Source organism: Dendrobates tinctorius, unplaced genomic scaffold (assembly GCF_039654945.1).
Source record: "Dendrobates tinctorius isolate UK_male_01 unplaced genomic scaffold, ASM3965494v1 ptg000086l, whole genome shotgun sequence".
In the NCBI taxonomy this organism is placed as follows: domain Eukaryota; kingdom Metazoa; phylum Chordata; class Amphibia; order Anura; family Dendrobatidae; genus Dendrobates; species Dendrobates tinctorius.
The window spans coordinates 43489499-43507078 of record NW_027361754.1 but is presented as its reverse complement, the minus strand read 5'-3'; the positions used below and the strand labels follow the sequence as shown (position 1 = coordinate 43507078).

Sequence of the window (17580 nt, the reverse complement as noted above, 5' to 3'; positions counted from 1 at the left end):
CTCGGATAGCACCCGAGCATGCTCAGTTAACACCTTATCCAAGCATGTTCACTCATCACTAATGGGGAGTGTAGACATGCAATTGTTTGATCACTTGTCCCATATATTCTTTTAACCCTGTAAATGAAGGAAAAAGGCAAAACCACAATCTTTGTAGAGTAAAACCTCAACCACTGAAAATGTACATTTATTATGGCCTCAGTAAACGTGCCGAGAAATCATCATGAAAATCGGACTTGACACTTCCAGGATTAAATTTAATTTTTTTTTTTTTTTTTTTTTTTTTAATTTTTTTCTTGAAATATTTGCACATAATGACTAGTTCTCCGTTCAGTGTTGTGACACATGTAGTTGCGCAGTTTTCTTGAGATCACGGAAAGTGACAGCTCCTTTATAGCAGCATTCACCCGTATGTAATAGGGTAATAAACCCATCTGGGTCCGCTTCTCGGCAGACTCTGCGCTGTCGGGCAGATCAGTGGAGCCGGGACCTGCTGCCGACATTACATGTCAGATATTTCTGTCATTACCGATATTATAGTATGGGGGAGTAGAAGGGGCTGCCAGGGTCAGTGTATTGTAAGATGGTGTGCGTTAACCCTTATGTCACTGTAGAGTATGGAAACCATCAAAATACATGCTTTTTTTTTAATGTAAAAAAAAAAACCTGCGTCTCTGAAAAGGATAAAGGCTCATTGATGCACGGCCTGTCACTTTATATAAGCTTGTAATTTGCACCATTAGACATTTACCCGGTGCCAACCCATAAAGTGTCACTTTTTTTATTTTTTTTTTCCCTTGGTGGAGGTCCAGGTGCTGAGTCTCCACCATGGATGATAAAGCAGGGGCTCTGCGAAACCAAACACTTAGGCTGGAGCTAAATTCACGACTTTGGAAACGTAATACATGTTGCAGCCAAAGATTGCTCTGTGCCGCCGCTGAGGGCGAATGTGGTTGCACTGCGAAACTAAAGGTTCTGCCACCAGCAAGGAGATCCAGATCCAACTTTACTGCTCTTAGAGGGTCTCCGTGCAGTTGGAATCTTCAGTAAGAAGTCCATGGAGTCGCGGAGAGCATCAGCACATGGGTCAACGCTGTTGCTTAAAGGATTTTACAATCCAAATTGTATACGTTAGTTAAGAGAGGAAGATCTGAGGAGGCTGGTGTCATAGAGGTAGGAGTGCTAGAAAGTTGTCTCTTATGGCACATCTGCCTGGCTAAGGATATTCTGTGAGAGGGACACATGGTAGATCTATGGATCCATAAGTATTTGATTCTCTATATGGACAGTTGTGATAGGAATCATCTTAAGCACTGAATTCCTGTTTCTCCTTCAGTCCCAGTGCATAACCTCTGACCCCTTTCCCCACCCACCGGTGCATAACCTCTGACCCCTCGCCACCCACCAGTGTATAACGTCAGGTCCTGGTGTATAACATCCAGCCCCCCCTTTATGCCGTCTGCCTTTACTAATGTGACAGATCGGCCGGTGCTGCTGATACCAGCATGGCCCTGTAATAGGAGGATAAGTCCGTTCATGACTTTTCTTCCCCCATCACCTGTGATGAGTGGAGACCCCGTAATATTAGAGAGGTGGGCCGAGTGCTGAGTTGTGGAAAGCAGAAAAGTCACCACCGCTCTGCTGATCCCATAACTGCAGAGTCCAAACCTCCGCCTGGAGTATCATGGCCGAGCAGCTGCATGCAGCCTTACATTACCAGCACAATGCCGAACATCGGATGGAGTGGTGTAAAGCCGCCACCACTGGGCTCTGTAGGAAACGTGTTCTGTGCAGTGACGGATCACACTTCTCTATTTGACGAGTCTGGTGATTCCAGGAGAACATTATCCCAGTTATCTGTGCCTCAATAAGGTTAAAAAAAAAAAAAACTCATCTGAACTAACTGCGAGAACTGAATGCACAAACCTAACGAAGACTATTTCATACTTGCACAATGTTTCCTATCCTAGGAGGAACCTCCAAGACGTATTTGGCATTATCAGTATTTGAGCTGGCCTGACCATGGGGTCCCGAATGAACCCGGGGGTGTTCTGAGCTTCCTAGAAGAAATTAATGCAGCGCAACAAAGTATTCCAGGCTCCGGCCCTATAGTGGTGCATTGCAGGTATGGGCCGTCGTATGGGGTAAGGTGTTGGGTTGTCCTCTCCTCTGATGCCATATTACATTTATTTCTTTTCCCTCAGTGCTGGAATTGGCCGCACCGGTACCATTATAGTTATTGATCTTCTGGTCGACGTTATCAACAGACAAGGTAATTCCAAAAAATGATGATTTGTGTGTAGATAACTGGGGTATATGGACGCCAGAGGGTGGCCTTGTGCCCACGACCCTCCTTTATAAGCCCATCCAGTCTGACTCTCTATAAGCCCGTCATATAAGCTAGTCATTAGTGTGTTATGCCACTTTTCACCTGCAGTGGGCGCTACAAGCAAATGCATAGCCATATGAGGCAGAACATCCCTGTGTGAATTGAACAGAGTCCTAGCTTTGGGATTGATTGGGGGGGGGTCTCAGTGGTCGGACCCCCCAGGGATCAGGAAGCATTCTAATTCAGTGAATAGGCAATAACTTCCAATCTTTAGAATACCCCTTTAAGGAAGGACACCCCTGTACTGTGTCACATGAGGTTTACCGTTTCCCCTCCCACATCCAGGTTTGGACTGTGACATTGATATCCCCAAAACCATTCAGATGGTGAGACAGCAGCGCTCGGGGATGGTGCAGACTGAGGCGCAGTATAAATTCATCTACATGGCCGTGCAGAAATATATCGAGAGCAGGAAGAAGTATCTGGAAGACGAGCAGGTGAGCACCATTTATTTCCCCAATCTTGCAGTAAAGCGGAATAGATGCAAGTAAATGGCCAGGAAACCTTGATGGCCACCGAGCACCGAAAATAAGAATGAAGCTTAGTTGGCGTTAACCGTGTATAGGATTTGAGGAAACTGTGCTATTTACTGTGAGAAACAGCTTTTATGTTCTTTTATATCGGAGGTCAGGGGCGGACACTGACAGCTTGGGGCCCCTGTGCAAGAAATGTGTCTGGGCCCCCCCTCCTTTTATGGCGTCAAAGCTACGTGTGTGTATATATATTACATAGTCTCCTTTATTATGTATATTGCTGTCCCTTATTATACAGTGCCCTCTCTTGTTATGTACAGCACCATCCCTTACATATTGGATTATATAGAGCCCTGTTTTTTATTACATGCCGTCCTGTCTTGTTAGCTGTATAATGCAATGATGGCTGATGAAGCATGGGAAAGCTTCCTTTCTAATGGAGGAGCTGATGGACTGGTAGTCTGGTCACCGGCTCCTCCATCAGCAGTCATTTTATATCTAACAAGAGAGGGGACTATGTAAGAAAAGAGGGCGCTGTGAATAACAAAATTAACAAGAATACACTATGTAAGAGACAGCACTATACATGACAGATTGGGCATACCAAATCCAACAACCCTATCTATTTGTTCTTAAAGGTCAGGTGGCTGGCAGTGGTATATTTCCGTGTCTACACTCGGTCTAGCTAAGCGTGAATGGTGAAGCCAGGAGCAATAGCTATTAAGCAAACTAAAGGAAGTTGAAAAAACCCTTGAAGGGTTTTTTTTTTTCTTGGAATGCATTTTGGGGTGACGGGTAGCAGGGGCTTAAGTGCTTGCTAGAAATGCTTAGTAGAAAACAACTTTGTTAAAAAGTGAATGTAGGTGGTAAACTATTGAATCCTCTTAAATTTGAGGGATTTTCCTGTATATTTTTACACATGTATGATTTTTTTTTTTTCTTATACAGAGAGGAAGAACAAAGGAGCGAGAATATAGTAACATTCATTACCCCATTGGGGCAAAGTTAAATGTCAAAGCACCTTCAGCAGCAGCATCTAGTCAACCTAGGTAAGGAAGGGCAAGGATACGGGAAGGGCTCCGCATCTCAAGAGGCATCTGTTTTTGTGCAGAAACCACTCTCGTCCGTTTTGCAGTCTTGGCCCGTTGACTTGATTTTCTGATGAACTGCAATACTGAACGTCGTCTACTTACCAGAGTGGTGCAGTTTCTAGAAGGAAAATCTCATTTTTTTTAATCCATTAAAAATGTTTTTCCTAATATTAGTAACTATGAAAAAGCCATTTAAAGGGGACCTGTCACCAGATCAAAAGTGGATAGTTTTTGCTCTCATTATATTCCCGCAGCTGACCCGAGCGGTCCGTTGGTTTTCTTCTTAAATTCTGCTGTACGGTTGCAAAGATACGTGCCATTTTATTTGGTGCTGATTTTTATGGTCTTTACTAAGAGGGTGTGATTGGCACTCACTTTAGGGGGTGTGTCTTTAGGCTGCTCTGCATAGCTACCCTGTGAGCCACACCCCCTTTTAAACACCATAAAAATTACCACTTAATAAAAAGGCCAATACCTCTGGAACCGTTTGGTGGATTTTAAAAAGAAAAATAGTGGAATACTCAGGATAACGGGGAGAATAACATAAGGGTAAAAACTGTAGACTTTTGATTTGGTGATGAATCCCCCTTTAAGCAGTAGTTGTGTTTTTTTTTTTTTTTTTGTTTTTTTTTTCTTTTATCTAGAGTAATCGAGACAACACTGTATAAATAGTCACTGGCCTTATCTGAAGATTTTACTATCAGTATTAGTCCTGAGTAGCTGGAGGAGCATTTCCAGTAATTAAGAGAACAATATTATATAATGAAGGTGTTATTTTGTTATGGATCTGGTTAGGAAATCTTGAAAGTAGGGACCCTCTACTTGCTAATGAGGACCATGTCTGGTGTGGCCCTTTGCTGTAAGAGTCCCATTGATTTCATTGGGCACCTTCTAAGAGGCTTTTTTTTCTTCATCTGGTCGTAAGCGACCCCTAACAGAAGCTGAGGGTTTTTCCACTTCTTGCAGACATACAGCTGGCCAGTTTTCCTTCTCGTCCCTCAGGTGGGATAAAATAATGACTTTAATGTGCATATTTCATATTTTTATGTTTGCAGAGTCAGCGATGATTCCACATGTGTCTATCAGAATCTGAATATTAGGAGCACGCACAAATCAAGTACTAGTAATGCCGGCAGATAACCATAGAGTTTCCAGATGCACTGATACTAAATGAGTAAGAGCCTTCTCCTTTTCTGTTCATGTAGAGACTGAATAGTGTTGTGTTTTAATTAAGAATGATTGCACAAAACTTTTCACCATTGACAGAAGTATAGTTTTGCTTTTTCTAAACATTCTGCTTGTTTGCAGCAGTGTTACTAACATGCATCATGGTGGTTTTAAACAGTGAATTACTGCAGTTCGTATTTCTGCCACTAGATGGTGCTATAGCATATCCTATTGGTGTCTTAACAGCACACCAGCTGGTCAGGCATGGTATTGCAAGAAAAAAACTCATTTTAGTAGCTTCTCCATTCTGCCTATGTTTGGATCTTTTAATTTACATAATATGTTGCCTACATGGTGGTCTGGGGCATTTGCATACCCACCAATAGGCTTCAGTGAATTTCTCATACACAGTGTGACGACCTCTTACCGGGGATTAAACACTGCCTAGTCTAAGCATGATTAAAGAGCTTATACACTACTGGGCAACCCCTTGTTTATGGACTCGGGGTTCTCCTAAATAAAAAAAAAAATCTCTATTTACTGCTTGCATCGGCTCTGCTCTTCTGCTCTCAGAATCTGAGACATTTTTCTTCTCGGATGGAATTGTAAAGACTGCAGCTGGTCAGCGCCGGCTGACTGCAGCTGGTCAGCGCCATTGAAGGGATTGTCCAGCATTGCCTTCAAGGTGTCTATACACATTAGGTTATGGCTAAATCCACCGATTTAGGTGGGACCAGACAATATGTTTCGTGCTGTCCTGACTTTTCCTCAATGACATGCCGGGGGAAAGGCATGTTAAATTTCAAAGAGGGCTCTGGAAGCTACTAGTACCCCCTTTCCTCCTTGGAAACTCTTGTGATCAGCCGATTGTGCCTTTTATATAGGAATTAGGAGGAATAATTGATATACAGAGAATTTGGGGCAAATAGCTACTGTAATTGTATGGGCAGATTAAAGGGGGCATTCCTATCTTGTATAGTGACCGCTCGTTTTAAGATGTGAATACCCTTTTCAGATCAGTTTGCCTCTTGCTAAATAGTCCTGTCTGGATGGGCCGCCTAATCTTGCGCTTTACGACCTCTCTTGCAGGACTGCACTTTTTTGTCTCCATTTCCCTGGCCATGGCTGTCTGGAGTTGTCCTCAGTTCTGCAGCTTACCCCTGCCTCGCTCCTGTGCCGGCTCCAGATGGAGGTACACAAGTGAACGACGAGAGACGCGTGAGCGCGGCGTGCGCTTGTGAGGGAGAGCACATGCACAGTAACTTATTATGACCGATCAATATTTTTTTTAAATTTGTGCCTCTGTGTTTTTGGCAGAGTATTTATTTAAGTGCCTACGAGAAGCCACTGAGTTTTAGATATTTTTATTTGTCAACTTTGTTTTACTCTTTGTTTTGTAAAAATGTATAATAAAAAGTTGGTCCTACATTGAAAAAAAAAAAAAAAAATGTTCGTCTTCAGTCTCCAAGAAGAGCCACTCTCAGCTAAGTGCTTCTGATATTTACCGATGATGTTCATTGTGCTCAGAAACCTACAGATCAAAACTTCTAATATTGCCAAAAGTTTGGTTACACTTTAAAGGGAGTTTACTAAAGGGAAGAAATGGCTTAAAGTAATAGAATCTGTGCTACCCTTGCAGCGCCATTACTCCTTGCTGCGATAATGACATTCGTCTGTCCACATGACCACTGTGACCAGTCACTGTCCTCGGCTATATTGCACCATTCCCTGCTTGGGACATGTGAGAAGGAACGTCGTCGATGCAGTGACAGCGGGTGTATTAGGTAAGTGTAGATCCTATTGGTAAATGTCATTTTAGTTCATATTGTACAGATCTTGGAAAATCTCTTTTAAAGCAAATGTCCATTTTTCTGGATCTATTTTTTTTTTTTTCTACCTAAACACTAAAAACCACCATGGTTACTTACCGGTAGCCGTTTTTTCCGGAACCCATGACAGCACACCTGAGAGAGAGGTATCCGCCCCACCAGGACAAGAACCTACTGAGATATAAGGGGTGGCACCTCTCCCCCGCTTCAGTTGGGTTACAGAGCATTGAGAGGACTTCCCAGTTAGTTACATGTTAATCCAACACCACATCATATAAAGCACCCTGCTAATTGTGCACACCCATACAGTGACAAAGGGGGGGGAATATACGGGTGCTGTCATGGGTTCCGGAAAAACCAGCTACCGGTAAGTAACCATGGTGGTTTTCCCTTCACCCATGACAGGACACTTTGGAGACTTCGAACACCTTAGGGAGGGACCACCGCTTGCAGCACCCTTCTACCAAAGGTTAAGGCAGCAGAGGAGGATAGATTTAATCTATTGTGCTTAAAGAAGGTTGAAGGTGAGGCCCAGGTAGCGGCCTTACAAATCTGTTCAATCGATACCTCTGCCTTTTCAGCCCAGGAGGTGCCACGGCTCTGGTGGAATGAGCCTTGATGCGGTCAGGAATCGGGATACCACTAGCTGAGTAGGCTACACTAATGGCCTCCCTAATCCATCTAGCAATAGTCCCTTTTGAAACCTCATAGCCTTTCCTGGCACCCTGAAAAGCTACGAATAGGGACTGGGACCTCCTCCACTGGCTGGTGACAGATATGTTTTCCAGCAGTGCACTCTTAGGCTAAGTGCACACGTACCGGAACTCTAGCGGAAATTACCGCGAGAATTCCGGAATTCCATTCCGCGGGAAAATCGCATTTTAAATTCCCGCGATTTTCCCACGGAAAAACTAGCACTTTGCAAGCGTATTTAGCTTGCAAAATGCTAGCGTTCTCCAGGCGATCTGTAGCATCGCTTGGAGAACTGATTGACAGGTTGGTCACACTCGTCAAACATAGTGTTTGACGAGTGTGACCAACTTTTTACTACTGAGGCCGCCTATGCAGCATCAGTAGTAAAAGAATGTAAAAAAAAAATAAAAAATGGTGTTATTCTTACCCTCCAACGTCCCGCGCATCCGTTCCCAGTAATCCTTTGCGAAAATGCCCGCGATGACGTCCGTTCTCGCGGGATCGTGACATCTCGCGGTCATTCGAGAACGGACGCCCTCGCGGGCATTTTCGCAAAGGCTTACTGGGAACGGATGCGTGGAGAGAGGCTGGAATACTGCGCGTGACGCCGGAGGGTAAGAACAATATTTTTTATTTTAAATTCTATTTTTTACAGGGATATAGTACCTAAAGCCCGGAGGACAGTCTCCTCTCCTCCGGACCGTGGGTACCATCCGCAATTGTTCTGCTTACTTTCCGCATGGTGTGCACAGCCACATGCGGGAAGTAAGCGGAACAATGCATTCCTATGGGTGCGGGATCGCCGCGATTCCGCAAATTAATGAGCATGCTGCGTTTTTTACCGCAAAGCGATTCCGCCGCGGTAAAAACCGCAGCATTAGCACAGCATTGCGGAATCCCATAGGAATGCATGGGATGCTTATTTTTCGCGTTTTCGCGGTAAAATCGCACGGTTAAAACCGCCGCGGAAACGCGAAAAAAAGCCACGCGTGAACTCAGCCTTAACGTCCAAACTATGGAACTTTTCTTCCCCTGGATTCTTTGGATTATCACAGAAGAATGGGAGAACACTCTCTTGACCTCCATGGAAATCTGACGCTACCTTAGGCAGATGAGCGGGGTCTGTCCTTAGCACCACCCTGTCTTGAAAAACTTGTGTATAGGGTGGATTTACGGAGAGAGCCGGCAGGTCGCTTATTCTACGGGCTGAAGTAAGGGCCACTAAAATGATTGTTTTTAGGGTCAGAAATTTTACAGGGAGCTGATGTAATGGTTCATATGGTTCTTTTGTAAGGGCCTCTAGTACTAGGTTTAAGTCCCAAGGAGCTATCCTGGGTATTGGAATAGGTTTAGCCCTATGACATGATTTGATGAATCTGGCTATCCATCTATTTGCTGCCAAGTTGCAGTTATAGAGTGCCTCTAGTGCAGATACCTGAACCTTAAGTGTATTTGCCGCTAATCCTAGCTGTAAACCTGCTTGTAAAAACTCCAAGATGGCACTAATCGGGGGTTCTTGTGCTAACGGCTTACCTAGGAACTGTAGGAATTTATTCCATGTTCTGCCGTTGATGTTAGTTGTCACCATTTTCCTACTTTTAAGCAGGGTGGCCACCAACCCCGGGGAGAACCATTTACCCCTTTAAAAGCGACCTTTCAAATTCCACGCTGTCAGATGGAATCCCTTGACCTGTGCCTGGAGTATCGGGCCCTGGGCTAGAAGGTCCGGGATCTCTGGCAGAACCCATGGATCGGAGACGGACATTCTCCGTAGTAGAGCAAACCAGGGCCTTTTTGGCCAGAATGGGGCTATCCGAATTACTCTGGCTCGATCGGTCCTGATCTTCTTGACCACTGTTGGGATCATAGCGACTGGGGGAAACGCATAGGCCAGCTTGAAGTCCCACTGAATGTGCAGAGAGTCCACTGCCCATGGATCTTCCCTTGGGTTTAGGGACCAAAACCTTTGTGTTTGCCTGTTGTGCTTGTTGGCAAAGAGGTCTATCACTGGTTCCCCCCAAAGCTGCGTTATTTTTTTGAAAAATGGACCGATTTAGGACCCATTCTCCCTGCTTCAGAGTATTGCGGCTTAGAAAATCGGCCTCTGTTTTCTGCCCCTTTTATGTGTAAGGCTTTTAAAGAGTGTAAGTGTTGCTCTGCCTTGCCCAGGATGTCATCTGCTGCTTTCATTTGGGGGTATGATTTTGTCCCCCCCTGGTGGTTGATGTATGCCACCGTCACTTTGTTGTCTGACATGATGCGGACCTTGCGACCCCTGAGTAGGGGAAAGAAGTGGGTTAGGGCTTTGTTCACAGCCCACAATTCTCTGAGATTGGAGGATGCCCTCCTTTCTTGAGGTGTCCAGGACCCCTGGCCTATGTGACCCCTTAGGTGCGCCCCCCACCCCTGGGAGCTTGCGTTAGAATCACATCTGTCGCCTGTTTGTCCCAAGGTATTCCTGTGGCCAAATTTGTATTGTCCAGCCACCAGTTGAGAGAGTCTCTGGTCTGTAATGAAAGCTCTAGACCTCCTTCTAAACGCCCTCCTAGCGCTCTTTGTGCTGTTAGTATCTCCCACTGGAGTTGATGGGTATGAAATTGAGCCCACCTGACCGCAGAAATACAGAACGTCAGAGTGCCTAGAAGAGACATCGCTTTCCTCAACGTCATCTGAGGTTGGTCTCGGGCTGACAAAGCCATGTTCCGCACCTTCTCTTTTTTGGCCTCCAGAAGCAGACACACCTGTCGTTCTGAGTCCAGGATAAATCCCAGTAAGGTCTATTGCTTTAGGGGTTGTAGTTTTGATTTTTTTGAAATTCATTATCCACCCCAATTCTTGTAAGGTGTCGGTCACCTGACTTAACTGCGCAGTACATTGGTCCTCGGAGTTGCCCACTATGAGGAAATCATCCAGATAGGGTATTATGACTGTATCTTGAATCTGAAGGAAAGCGGTTACCTCCGCTATGACCTTGGTGAAAACTCTCGGGGCTATGGATATACCAAACGGAAGAGCTGTGAACTGGAAATGCTTCAGTATGCCTTGGATATAAAGTGCTATCCTCAAGTATTTTTGGTAATCTGGATGGATAGGGATATGATATGCGTCCTTCAGATCGACTACAGCCATAAAGCAGTCTTGATGTAGTAGCTTTATGGCCGTAGTCACTGACTCCATCTTGAAGGTCTGATTCCTTATCCACTGATTGAGTCCTCTGCGGTTTATAATTGTCCTGAATGAATGGTCCGGTTTCTGGATCAAAAAGTGGTGAATCGAACCCCCTTCCCTTCTGTGTGCCTGGGACTTCGTAAAGGACCTGTTTGTCTATTAGGTTCAGGATCTCTGCTTCCAAGGCCAATTGTTCTTTGGCCGCTCTTCTGATAGGGGTAACTACGAACACGGGTTTCGGTTGGTGAATAAAGGGGATTTTCAGGCCTTCTTTTAAGATGCCTAGGATCCAGGTATTGGAGGAGATCTCTTCCCAGGCCTGGGAAAAGAGTGCCAATCTCCCCCCTACTGGAATACTGGCGTCATTGTGGTGTCTTTTTTGAGGTGGAGGTACCCCCACCAAACATAAAGCCTGACTCCTTTTTCCTTTTGTCCTCCCATCTTCTATCGGCCGGAGGACGCCCCCTACTGAACCTTCCGCCCCTCTGAAAGGGCTGTCTCCTCTGCTCTATTGGGAACCTGGGGAAGCCTTTTTTTCTCCTTCGTCTCATTGGGGGACACAGAGACTGGGTGTGTGCTTCTGCCGTCTGGAGGCTGACACTAAGTATACAAAAAAAGAGTTAGCTCCTCCTCCGCCGCATACACCCTCGCCCCCAGACCGGGCGTAACTCAGTTTTTTGCTTAGTGTCTGATGGAGGCACACGCAGTCTGGAGCTCCAGACTAGGTTTTTTGTTTTTTTTTTTTCCTCTATGAAGATAAGACAGGGGCGACGGATCCTATAGAGAGGATCCGATCTCCCCAAATCATCAACGGGCGACCACGTGTGAGTAACCCTCCACGTGTTTCTCTCCCGCACCGAGGGACACATCTGGGACTTTTCCCCAGACAACTATTTTTCTTTTTTATTTTGAAAGAGGCGGCAACGCATCCTGATAAGAGGATTGCGGTTTCCCCATCGTCCCCAACGGGCGAGCACGTGTGAGCGATCCTCCACGTTGTTCTCTCCTGCAACGTGGAAATGCCCCTACCACCCCTAGGTAGTGAGTCCAGGGGTGGAGTTGGAGGCGCAGGTAAGCCAGGGATTGAAGCGGAGAGCGGTACAGTAGCCTCCCCCTCCCTGCCCAGGGATGGGGTTGAGAAGCACCTCCGTGGAGCCCCCTCGGCGGCCCGGCTCACCTTTGGTTGATCAGGCCGGGACCAGGTAGTCCGTCTCTCACCCGGCGCTGCCCCCGGTGGGTAAGCAGGAGATCCGTGAGCGCGCGCCCGCCCGCCGACTTGCGGAGAGCGGCGGGCGCGCACAGTGACCGGGGAGCTCCCGCCCCCTCCCTCCAACGCCGCACGTGGAGTGCGGCCAGAGCCCCGCGGGCGGCCACGGTCCCCGCTGTATGGGGAGGTCCGGAGTCCGCGCGCCCGCCGACTTCCAGGGATGGCCGGAAGCCCCGCCCACTAACTTCCGGGGGCGGAGAGCGGCGGGCGCGCACAGTGACCGGGGAGCTCCCGCCCCCTCCCTCCAACGCCGCACGTGGAGGGCGGCCAGAGACCCGCAGGCGGCCGCGGTATGGGGAGGTCCGGAGTCCGCGCGCCCGCCGACTTCCGGGGATAGCCGGAAGCCCCGCCCACTAACTTCCGGGGGCGGAGAGCGGCGGGCGCGCACAGTTACCGGGGACCTCCCGCCCCCCTCCTTGCATTTCCTCGCCGAAGTGGGGCCGGAAGCCGCCCCCTATCTCCTGGAGTGCGAGTGCCCCGGCGGGTAACGCTGCACGGAAGAGACGCAAAGTTGGGCCATTACCGGTGGGTAAGTGCATCCCCGTTGCGAGTGCCGCACTAGTAGTCAAGGAAGGGGTTATCCTCCTCCTCCTACCCTACCTTGCAATATGTCTGGCAAAGGGAAAGCTCACTCTTTCCTATACGCTGTTTGCGTTTCCTGTGGGGTCAGGCTGCCTAAAGCACAGCCGGGTAAATTTTGTGAAGCCTGCGAGTCGGAGCGAGCCCAGGAGCCCCCCATTGTTGCAGAGCCCAGAGGTCAGGACCCTCCAGAATGGGCGGTGTCTTTATCAAACTCTATGATATCCCTTACAAAGGCAATTGAGTCTCTCCAAGGCCCAGGTAGGGACAAGGATGGTGGTCTGCCAGCGGAAGACAGCTCGTCCACGTCTCAGGACCCTCCGACCGTTAGAGGACGCTCCAGCACCAGACAAGCTCATAGCAAAAGAGCTCGTTCCCCGTCGGCCGGACCCTCTGGGGCTTCGGTGGCGGGTATTAGGGTATCTCGTTCCCCGTCGCCGAGCTCAGGAAGCGAGCAGGATGAGGGCGAGGAGGAGGAGGAGGCCTGGAATCCAGAAAGCCTGGGATACCAAGACTCGGTGGACAGCCTCATTGAGGCAGTCAACCAGACTTTAGAGATCGAGGACGATGTGTCCACGGCCTCAGGTCACAAGGTCTCCTTCAAAAAGACCAGGCGACCGCATAGAAGGTTTGCCACGCATCCGGAGTTCGAGGAGCTAGTTCAGAAACATAGGGAACACCCGGATAAGCGTTTTGCAATGCAAAAAGCGCTGCAAGCTAAGTATCCGTTTCCTCCTGAACTCCATAAGGGATGGGTGGAGTCGCCAGTAGTGGACCCACCGGTATCTCGTTTAGCGTCAAGATCGCTATTGTCGATACCCAGCGGTTCTTCTATCAAGGACCCAACTGATCGCCTTATAGAGGGGCTTGCCCGCTCGGTGTATGAGGCAGCGGGGTCGGCCCTTGCCCCCTCCTTTGCGGCTACTTGGGTGGCTAAGGCCATGGTTTCGTGGGCGGACGCTCTGCAGAATGCCCTCCAAGACAGAGACCTGCCTGCGGAGGTCTTGGAGGTGACAAATCAGATCTTAGGGGCAAGTGATTTTCTCGTCAGCGCCTCTCTGGACGCGGCCGAGTGTTCTGCGGTGGCAGCAGCAAATGCGATCGCCATTAGGCGAGCATTATGGCTGAGATTGTGGAAGGTGGATTCTATCTCCAAAAAGTCCTTGACCTCATTGCCGTTTCAGGGCAATCGGTTGTTCGGTGAGAAGCTTGATAAGCTTATCTCAGAAGCCACAGGGGGGAGGAGTAGTTTCCTCCCGCAGCAGAGGACTTGGCCAGCATTCAGGCAGACACAGAGGCGTTTTCGGCCTTTTCGTAACCCCTGGAGGGGGTCTTCGGCCAGAGCATCCACCTCCGCAAATGATGGTCAGATTAGGGAAAGGCAAATCTCTTACAGAGCCAATCCGCTGGGTAGAGGCCGAGGCCGTTTGCCCAGAACAAGGGGGGCCAGATCCCAAAAGCCTCCAGCAAAATGACTCGAGGCGCTTAGTACCTTCGGACGACAGAGTGGGCGGACGCCTACTAAAGTTCAGCCACGTTTGGGTCGCAGAGACACGCGACGCTTGGGTGGCAGAATTGATATCGTCCGGGTACAAGATAGAGTTTCTCGGGCTCCCGCCACGGCGATTCTTCCGTTCCCGGCTTTCCGGAACAGAGTCGCAGGCGGAGAGTTTGTTACAGGCCATAATGACGCTACAGCGCAACGGGGTCATTGTCCCAGTACCGAAAAGCGAAGAGACACAAGGTTTTTACTCCAACCTGTTTTCGGTCCCCAAAAAGGACGGGACAGTAAGGCCAGTATTAGATCTAAAAATCCTAAACAAATTCATCAGAGTCAGGCGGTTCCGGATGGAATCCCTCCGTTCGGTCATTGCAGCCATGGATCCAGGGGAGTTCCTGGCCTCGATCGATGTGCAGGATGCATATCTGCACATTCCGATTTTTCCTCCACACCAGAGGTTCCTGCGTTTTGCGATCGGAGGGCGACATTTTCAATTTGTTGCTCTGCCCTTCGGTCTGGCCACTGCTCCCAGAGTCTTTACGAAGATAATGGCGGTGGTTATGGCCATCCTGCATGCTCGGGGCATAACGGTACTACCTTACCTGGACGACCTTTTGGTAAAGGGGCCGTCCTTTCAGGCGTGCCAGGAGAATGTCAGTATCACGCTGGATACCCTGGCGCGTCTAGGCTGGTTGATCAATCGGAACAAATCGTCCTTGGTTCCAGCCCAGAGAATTGTATTCCTAGGCATGGTTTTAAACACCTCCCGGGGGCTGGTGATCCTCCCTCAGGACAAAGCGCGAAAGATCAAACAGGGGGTACGGAACCTTCTTCAGCCAGGCTCCAGATCCATCCGGTACGGCATGAGTGTGTTGGGCAGAATGGTGGCGGCGATGGAGGCAATCCCGTTTGCCCAGTTCCATCTCCGTCCGCTTCAGCATGCGCTCTTGTCAGCATGGGACAGAAGGTTGCTATCCCTCAGTCATCGGTGCAATTTGTCTCCGCTGGTCCGACAATCACTCCGGTGGTGGACTCGCGACTCGTCTCTTGTCCAGGGGAAACCCTTTCCCCCGGAACAGTGGTTGGTGGTGACGACCGATGCAAGCCTGCAAGGTTGGGGAGCAGTTTTCCAGAGTCACACAGCCCAGGGGCGGTGGTCCATTCAGGAGATAATTCTCCCGATCAACATTCTGGAGATACAGGCAATACGATTGGCCCTGCAACATTTTCAGTGTTTCCTGAGACACCGGCCGGTGCGCATTCAGTCGGACAATGCTACAGCAGTAGCATATGTCAACCATCAGGGGGGCACGCACAGCCAAACAGCCATGCGCGAGGTTGGACTGGTACTGCGTTGGGCCGAAAAGAACCACGTGGTAATTTCAGCGGTGCACATTCCGGGAGTCGAAAACTGGGCGGCAGATTTTCTCAGCCGACAGGGGGTCGCGGCAGGGGAATGGTCCCTGCACCCCGAGGTTTTTCAACTGATCTGCCAACGGTGGGGGACACCAGACGTGGACCTTATGGCATCCAGAGAGAACGCCAAAGTGCAAAGGTTCGTCGCTCGATCCCTCGACCCGCAGGCGATCGCAGCAGACGCTCTGGTGCTTCCATGGAGCCAGTTTCGTCTCCCATACTTGTTCCCCCCGCTACCTCTGCTTCCAAGGGTCATCAGAAAGTTAAGGAGAGAGAAGGTTCCAGCAATTCTGCTAGCGCCAGACTGGCCTCGGAGGGCCTGGTATGCAGATCTGGTTCAGCTAGTGGTGGACGTACCCTGGCGTCTACCAGATCGACCGGACTTACTGTCCCAGGGGCCGATCTGCCATCCGAACTTAGGGGCCCTGTGTTTGACGGCGTGGCCATTGAATCTTGGCTGTTAACACAGGCAGGATTCAGGCGCGATGTGGTGGCCACGATGGTGAGTGCCCGAAAACCTTCCTCGGCGAAGGTATATCATCGGACTTGGGAAGTTTTTTTCCGTTGGTGTAGGGATCGCGGAGTGGCTCCTCTGGTTTTTTCAACCCCCAACGTACTGGCTTTTTTGCAGGCAGGGCTGGACGCAGGGCTGGCTCCGAGTTCGCTCAGGACGCAAATCTCGGCCCTGTCGGTCCTTTTTCAACGAAAGGTCGCTTCGGTCTGGCAGGTTAAGACGTTTATGCAGGGGGTCGCACATTTAGTACCCCCCTATAAGGCGCCGACGGAATCATGGGACCTGAACTTGGTGCTCAGAGCCCTTCAGGAGCCCCCCTTCGAACCCTTGCAAGAAGTCTCCTTACCTTACCTGTCCAGAAAAGTCGTTTTTCTGGTAGCTATTACGTCTATTAGGCGGGTTTCGGAATTGGCGGCTTTATCTTGTAAACCGCCGTTCTTGACTTTTTATAAGGATAAGGTAGTTTTAAGGCCAGCTCCCCCCTTCTTGCCGAAGGTTGTCTCTGCATTCCATATCAACGAAGACATTGTCTTACCTTCGTTTTGCCCGGCACCGGTGCACAAGGTAGAAAAGGCTTTGCACACACTGGATCTGGTAAGAGCTCTTAGGAGGTATGTGACAAGGACAGCATCTTTCCGCCGGACAGACTCTCTATTCGTGATCCCAGAAGGGAGACGGAAGGGGCTTGCTGCGTCCAAAGCGACTTTGGCCAGATGGGTTCGCCTGACGATTCAGGAATCTTATGAAATCAGTGGCACGCCGGTTCCGGCAGGGATCAAGGCACACTCGGCTCGAGCAGTGGGTGCCTCATGGGCACTGCGACACCAAGCTTCAGCGGAACAGGTGTGCAAAGCAGTTACCTGGTCCAGTTTGCATACGTTTGTCAAACATTATAACGTACATACCCAGGCATCCTCGGATGCAAGCCTGGGAAGAAAGATTCTTCAGGCAGCAGTTGCGCACCTCTAATCAGGGGCGCAAAGTAGCATGGATTGGGTGAGCTAAGATCCCGCCCAGGGACTGCTTTAGAACGTCCCACAGTCTCTGTGTCCCCCAATGAGACGAAGGAGAAACATGGATTTTTGTGAGTACTCACCGTAAAATCCTTTTCTCCGAGACGCTCATTGGGGGACACAGCACCCACCCTACTAGCCAGTTGGCTTTTGCTTATTTTAAGTTATACAAATCCTTATGTAAGGATCAGGGTGGTCCCTTTTCCAGACGTATAATTTCTTGCCTGAGTTTAAGGCGCGTTCTCCTACTGCTTATGCACTAAACTGAGTTACGCCCGGTCTGGGGGCGAGGGTGTATGCGGCGGAGGAGGAGCTAACTCTTTTTTTGTATACTTAGTGTCAGCCTCCAGACGGCAGAAGCACACACCCACAGTCTCTGTGTCCCCCAATGAGCGTCTCGGAGAAAAGGATTTTACGGTGAGTACTCACAAAAATCCATGTTTTCCTATCGCTTGCTTTTTCCAGGATGTCGTCCAAGTT

At 49.0% G+C, this 17580-nt stretch overlaps 1 protein-coding gene across 1 annotated transcript in view; it reads left to right on the top strand.

Annotated features, from left to right (window-relative positions):
• The window catches only part of LOC141097852 (tyrosine-protein phosphatase non-receptor type 11-like), a 175368-nt gene extending 168798 nt beyond the window's left edge, over positions 1-6570 (top strand). The window contains exons 11-16 of the mRNA XM_073585328.1: positions 1971-2125; positions 2205-2272; positions 2675-2826; positions 3811-3911; positions 5009-5127; positions 6210-6570. Of these exons, the coding sequence (XP_073441429.1) occupies positions 1971-2125; positions 2205-2272; positions 2675-2826; positions 3811-3911; positions 5009-5093 (561 nt within the window). The 3' untranslated portion in view covers positions 5094-5127; positions 6210-6570. The remainder of the gene's footprint in view (positions 1-1970; positions 2126-2204; positions 2273-2674; positions 2827-3810; positions 3912-5008; positions 5128-6209) is intronic.
• The last annotated feature ends 11010 nt before the right edge of the window (positions 6571-17580 follow it).